The sequence below is a fragment of the Echinops telfairi genome, unplaced genomic scaffold (assembly GCF_000313985.2).
Source record: "Echinops telfairi isolate 266 unplaced genomic scaffold, ASM31398v2 ScPeMD7_7458;HRSCAF=8496, whole genome shotgun sequence".
Taxonomy (NCBI): Eukaryota; Metazoa; Chordata; class Mammalia; order Afrosoricida; family Tenrecidae; genus Echinops; species Echinops telfairi.
The window spans coordinates 2,542,505-2,549,548 of NW_022111358.1; the positions used below are offsets into that span (position 1 = coordinate 2,542,505).

The following is a 7,044-nucleotide window of genomic DNA, read 5'->3' on the forward strand; positions in this document are numbered from 1 at the left end:
GAGAGAGAGGTTAAACAAATAGACCAAATGTGAGGAAATGGCGCCCCCTAATGGAGAAGCAAGGTGAAACTTTATAACATTTTCATATTAGCTTCCAAAAGACTTTCCTAAGTCCTCTTGTCCTGGCTCCCACCAGAAGGAACAGGGGCTGATGCCGGAACTGTCTTTGTAAAATGCTGCCAGCCACCTCAACCGGTCTGGCAAGAAAAACAGGTCACGAGTGTTGAGATGTCATAGCCTACACCCTTCAAATCTGTTCTGCCATGCCAATGTCACTCAGAGATCTAAGAACAGACTTAAAAGAGAACTCTCAGAAGAGAGAATCTACTGTTTTCACCTCATAACTAGCCTGGATCTAACCCCCACCACGTGCGCAACTGCCAAGTGGGTGCAGGCCTGGCTTTAGCCCACTGCTGCCATGACCATCTGTACAGAGAGCAAGTGGCTTGCCCGCAGTCTCTATTTCTCGTCAGCAAAATGGGCATGATAGCTCCCACCTGGCCTATTTCCACTGCAACGTGTATTTTTCCCCCTTCCATTTTTTCAGTGTCTTTTTTAAATCGATTAAAACCGTTAACACTTGGAGAATCCAGGTAACGAGTTACCCGTGAATTCTGTTATTATGCTTATACCTCTTCTGAAAATGAAGAACTCGATGAAATGACGTAATATACTTAAATGTATTTAAAATTCATAGAACATGTACACGATGAAATTTTCGAACTGTTAAGAAGGGATACAGTGAAATCTAAGGCTTCTTCTTATCAATCTACCCTGCCTGTCTCCTCTTCGGAAGGAATGGTGCTAAGTCAGTGTCTCTGGTGCTTCCCAGGGATAGTCGCTGTATTAAAGCACATCTACACACTTACACAGAGGAGAAAGACAGAAGCCCACAGGGATAGATACCTTGTCCCATTGGGTCACCATGAGCCGGCATTGACTCGATGGCAGTGAGTCTGGTTTGGAGTCTATACTGGACTTATACTGGCTATTAACCTCAAGGGGTTGGTTTGAAGCCACCCAGTGGGATTACGGAAGAAAGCCCTAGCAATGTGCCTCTATAAAGATTTGTTGTCGTTGTCATTGTTGGGTGTTGTTGATCGCAACTCATAGCGAGCCCAGGTGAAAGCGTAGAACTGCCCCATCAGGTTTGCTTGGCTGTGATCTCTATTCAATGGCAGCAGACTGGCAGGTCTTTCTGCTACAGTCACTGTAGGACTGCCAACCTTGTAGCTAGCCACCAAATGCTTCACCACTGTGCCACCAGGGTTCCTTCCCACAAAGACGACAGCCAAGAGACGCCTATGGAGCTCAGTTCTGCACAAGGGCTCACCCGGAGTTGGCATCAACTTGACAGAAAGAGGTGTCAGGTCCCAGAGAAAACATGCTGCACAACTGGAATCTGACTCCAGAGTTTGCCCAGTCTTCTCTGCCATACTCCATCTAACTACAGGGTCCTCAGCCGACTTCTCCTTCATCCCAACACTCCTTCCTATCCATTCGGCACCTCACTTCCACAGTTCATTCCCACTGGAGCTGAGGATCTCTCGTGGAGATTAGGGGGGAAAAATCCAGATTGGCTAGGCTAGGATGGCTGATGCTCTCTTTGAATATCAGTCATCTAATCTGGCTGTAATGTGGTTGCACGGTTTTAATCTTATCCATTTAAGGTGTTTGATTATTGGAAAGTATTCCTGATCCTAATTGTAATCCTTGTCAATTACGAACTGAGTCGAATCACCCCAAGCTCCCAGCAGAGCATCGCTATTAGTATTTTGAGTCTTTGGGGTGAGAAGTAGACCCAAATCAGGGCAGCAGAATTGGAGAAGGTCACTAGAATTCAGCTCGGTCTTCTGTGTATTCATTATGTATTCATCCGGCACACATCCACTCGCGTGTGCTGTCAGTCCCTGGGTCCCCCAGATGAATACAAAGATGTGAACATGACCGACCGCGTTGGGAACACTGCTGAAGGCCCTGAGAGAGTCCTGGAACAGCACAGTGGAGAACAAAAGGACACATCTTCAGAGGAAAAGCAAGGTCTCAGGGCGCAGGGAGCACTTCTGCCAAGTCTGGAAGGATCCATACATTTAGTCACTGCTCAGCCCTCCTTGGCTGCATGTCCACTCAGGCTGGGCACTGGAAGCTGGGGAGACAATGGTAACCCTGACAGCTCCTGCTCTCCAGGGAGGAGGAAGCCCAGCCCACAAAGACAGGTCTGATAGTGCTGTGACAAAGGCAGGTGCTGTTAGAGGCTGCCTGGCTGGGTGGTCAGGGACCAGCTCTCAGGGGCTGAAGCTGACCCCTACTGGATAAGAAGGAGCTGGCCTGGTGGCAAGCCAGGGGAAGACTGTCCCAGGCAGAGGGCACTGCCAGGTAGGGACGGCAAAGGAAAGCAGCAGGAGAGCTCAGAGACAGGAAGCACCCTGGAAGCACCACAGGAGGTGAAGGCTCAGGAGAGAGGCGGGCAAGGCTCTTAAAGGGACTGTGCCCTCAGGGCTGGGGGTTTCCATCTTGCTCTTAGTGGCTTGGGCCTCTCAGTGCTGTGTAGGACACATTTTTACTGGGTGACTTTTTAAGGCCCCCGTACAAAATATTATGCCTATATTTTAGTATCCTTCTTTAAAAAAAAAAACCAAAATGTAGGCTTTGGTAATAATTGCCATATAAAGGAAGACTAGAAATAGAGGTTCTTTTTTTCTGTACACTAATGGATTGTATTGCAACCCTGTGGAGGCTGTGCACACCTGCTACTGTGATCAGGGGGCTTTAATCAGTGGCAGGGCTTCGGATAGGGGAGTGGCTTGATGAGACAGACATTACAGACATTGTGAACAGGCAGCAAGTTGGAGGCTGAAGTAGGGGAGGGAAAACTGCAGACTAGAAGCCCAGGGCGGGAACGAGTGCTGGTGGAATGGCGAGAGGAATGGAGAGATGTATCGGAGAGAGATGTCGCAGTCTGGTGTCTGAAGGGATGGAGGGGAAGGACAGGAGAATCTACAAGTCAGTGTTTCATCTGTTTGTCAAAAGACACTTACTTTATGTTTGACCCGGTGAGAAATTCAGAGGATTGAGCAAAAGAGACATGGGCCTGCCTAACACAGTCCTTCCTGACTTGTTCTGACACCAGCGGTCTCTGCCCAGCATTTTCTACTTCCACGCTGGGTTCAGTAATCTGTTGCAATAGCCACACACAATCACAGAGCATGCTCATGATTGTGGAGTTTATTAGGGAAAAAACCGGTTACAATTCAGGATCAGGAACTCTCAGGATATAGTTCTGTGGTCAGGACAGCCTCCCCCATCTGTGACCGTGGCACCCCAGGCCCACAGGCTTGTGGTCTGCTTGGGCAAGTGTCCTGAAGCTCTTTTACTCGCAACCTCTCAGCTCCATGGTCCCTTAGCCCCTTGGTCTCTGGCCTACTTGAGCAAGTATCGCTCTGCCAGTTAAGTGCCTCCTCTGCCAGTAAGGCTTGACCTGAGGGCACACAACTTTGGCTCCCTTGATTAAGTGCCTGGAGGCAACCCACTTGGCAGCAAGTCTCCTGCTCAAAGGTACTTAGTTTCATGTCTCAATGGGCCAGGCTGCGCTGCCCCCAGGCTTTCTTCCGGGATGGTGAGAGTCCCCCTTTCTGCTTCTGATTGGCCTCATTTTAAACCGTGTGATGGCAAAACTGGCTAGTTCCCGTCAGGGTGCCATATAACTTATTTGCATGGGCCTACTCCCATGGGTGTTATGTCTCCTATTGACATTATTAGCACTGTCCAGTCCCTTTGGTAAACTACATATACCTTGAATTTGCATAGTCTTATATAGTCATTTTCAAGTTGGGCTGCTAATTACGAGGTCAGTACTTCAAAACCACCAGCTGCTCCATGGGAAAAAGACTGGGCTTTCTACTCCTTCCAAAAGCTACCGTCTCGGAAAGTCACAGGGGCCCTGTGACCCTGTCCTATAGAGTTGCTGTGAGTTGACACTGAATCGACAGCAGTGAGTTTGGTCCGGTTTTGGTATATAGCCATTTGGGAGAAATGCCAAAGATTATGGCTGCAAAAGCTGTCTCAGGTTCTTCACTGTGCCTCTGTGAAATACCGCCTGACTGGTTTTGAGATCGAAGAAATGGGTACTGCCTGGCTGGATACATTTTAATGAAAGGTTCTTTAGCAGAATCCTGATCAAAAGGGGGAGAAAATGCAGAACCGAATTCCAAATTCTCATAGACTTTTGATCTTTCTGGAGCCTGGATGGAGCCTTGAGGCAGTCATTACGCCTTAACCCAAAGATAGTCCCTGTGGCCCTTTAAGTCAAACAATATGAGGGCGCCTGGAAAAATTAGTGGGGAAAATGACTTTATTTTTTCACTTCCATTTTCTCCTGAACTCTCTAAGCGACCAAAGGGACAGCAGCAGCCTGAGAGGATCGACAGGAGCCGAGGGAGGCACAGCTCGGAGGAGGAGGGTGCGATGAGTGCGCGGCTTGAAGACTGCCATCAGATCCCATGTAGAAGGCGGTGACTTCATGTGTGTTGTGCTCTGCTTACTTTCAAGAATACCAACCAAAAACTAAGGGGCCCTGGTGGCGTAGTGGTTTCTAATTGGGCTAGGATCCACAAGATCAATAGTTCGAAACCACCAGGCACTCCAAGGAAGAAAGATGAAGCTTTCTACTCCTGAAAAGAGTCGCAGTCTCTGAAATTCACAGGGCAGTTCTGTCCTGTCCGAGAGGGTCGCCAGAAGTCAGAGTAGACTCTGTGGCATTTTACTCTGTGGCATTGAGTGTTTGGCTTGGGTTTAGGGTCAGAGGGCGCATCTTAGAGTGTTGCTTCCTCGTGCTCTTTCGCGTTGGAAACAACCAACCACAGGCTGCTCTGTGGAGAAAGACGAGGCTTTCTAGTCTCAGAAGGATTTAGTCTCGGAAACCCATGGGGGCAGTTCTGCTTTGTCCTAGAGCGGCGGTTCTCAACCTTCCTCATGCCGTGAGCCTTTCATACAGCTCACCATGCTGGGGGACCCCCCAGCCATAAAATTATTTTCGTTGCTACTTCATCACTGTCATTTTGCTACTGTTAGGAATCGGGAGACCCATGTGGAAGGGTCATTCGACCCCCAAAGGGGTCGTGACCCACAGGTTGAGAACCGCTGCCCTGGAGGGTCGCTGCGGGTCAGAATGGACTTGATGGTGGTGAGCTTGGTGTCTTGTTCTTTCTCTTTATGGCAGAGATCACTAACGCTTAATTCTGGTTTTTAAAGAAGGGTACTGAAATATAGGCATAAAATTTTGTACGGGGCCTTAAAAAGTCACCCAGTAAAAATGTGTCCTACACAGCACTGAGAGGCCCAAGCCACTAAGAGCAAGATGGAAACCCCCAGCCCTGAGGGCACAGTCCCTTTAAGAGCCTTGCCCGCCTCTCTCCTGAGCCTTCACCTCCTGTGGTGCTTCCAGGGTGCTTCCCATCTCTGAGCTCTCCTGCTGCTTTCCTTTGCCGTCCCTACCTGGCAGTGCCCTCTGCCTGGGACAGTCTTCCCCTGGCTTACTACCAGGCCAGCTCCTTCTTATCCAGCAGGGGTCAGCTTCAGCCCCCGAGAGCTGGTCCCTGACCACCCAGCCAGGGAGCCTCTAACAGCACCTGCCTTTGTCACAGCACTATCAGACCTATCTTTGTGGGCTAGTCTTCCTCCTCCCGGGAGTCTCCATGAGAGCAGGAGCTATCAGGGTTACCACTGTCTCCCCAGCTTCCAGTGCCCAGCCTGAGTGGACATGCAGCCAAGGAGGGCTGAGCAGTGACTAAATGTATGGATCCTTCCAGACTTGGCAGAAGTGCTCCCTGCGCCCTGAGACCTTGCTTTTCCTCTGAAGACGTGTCCTTTCGTTCTCCACTGTGCTGTTCCAGGACTCTCTCAGGGCCTTCAGCAGTGTCCCCAACTCGGTCGGTCATGTTCACATCTTTGTATTCATCTGGGGGACCCGGGGACCGACAACACATGTGAGTGGATATGTGCCGGATGAATACATAATGAATACACAGAAGACCGAGCTGAATTCTAGTGACCTTCTCCCAACTGTGCTGCTTCTGATTCGGGTCTACTTCTCATTCAAAACACTCAAAAATCAAAATTTTTTTAACCTGCATAAACAAATCACCTAACAAAACAAATATCTGAAAATTCGCATCCTGAGCGAGAGGTGAAAGTGACTTTATGACTCAAGACTTACCCTGCCCACCCTATTATACTTTTCCTTCTTGTGCTTTGAAAATCTTCCCAGTTCCTAATGCACCACAGAAAATGGTTGAGGGGCAGGGGGCAGGCAAAGAATCCCACACCATCCCAGTAATTTAACCCTCCAGTTTAGGTGCGTTTGATTTGTATTTAGCTCAGTTGGTTATCAACATCCCCTAGAGACGGTTGCTGGACAGGCCACTCGCAAGGCTCAGGAGGCATCAGAAGCCCCAGAAATGAGGTGGGAAAGACTCTGCTCACCTGCTCTGTCGGGAACAAGGTGTTGATGTATTCCACAGCATTGAAGTCTGCGTGATCTAGAGGGTCCTGGCTTGGAAACACCTGTGAAGAAGTAGGGGATTAAAAATAACTGTCGTTCTTCTGCCTTTGATTTTGCTTTGTCTCTTCTGCATTTGTACAGGGAAGAAGGAAAAACAAACCTCATCTTTTCCAGCTTCGAACGTGTCACGCACTACAGATGCTCATCAAAATCTCCGTGAAAGTAATCCTTAACCTTCAATAGCATTTCTACTTTTAACACCGCGGTACAACTGTGAGGCATCCCACGGGCACCACGGACATCTTCGGGACAAGGCAACATCAGCAGACTGCACTGATAGGTGGAACTGGCTGGTGACAAGGCTGCATGGAGGAGGCCTGGCTGACTGGGTCTGCACCGGTTTCTCCACAGAAGGCACTAGGCACTCAAGCCATTTTTATGCTTCAGGCAGCTGTCACAAAATGCAGAGCTGGCGTTCAGGAACTGCCCATTCCCTGAACAGAAGAAAGACGGCCGTCTTCTGAGAAACACAGCTACAGCCCCTC

At 49.2% G+C, this 7,044-nt stretch overlaps 1 protein-coding gene across 1 annotated transcript in view; it reads right to left on the reverse strand.

Moving 5' to 3' along the window:
- Positions 1-6,801, reverse strand: part of VPS53 (VPS53 subunit of GARP complex) — a 139,494-nt gene extending 132,693 nt beyond the window's left edge. The window contains exons 1-2 of the mRNA XM_013005825.3: positions 6,787-6,801; positions 6,481-6,561 (exon numbers count right to left, since the gene is read on the reverse strand). Of these exons, the coding sequence (XP_012861279.3) occupies positions 6,481-6,561; positions 6,787-6,801 (96 nt within the window). The remainder of the gene's footprint in view (positions 1-6,480; positions 6,562-6,786) is intronic.
- Between the last annotated feature and the right edge of the window lie 243 nt (positions 6,802-7,044).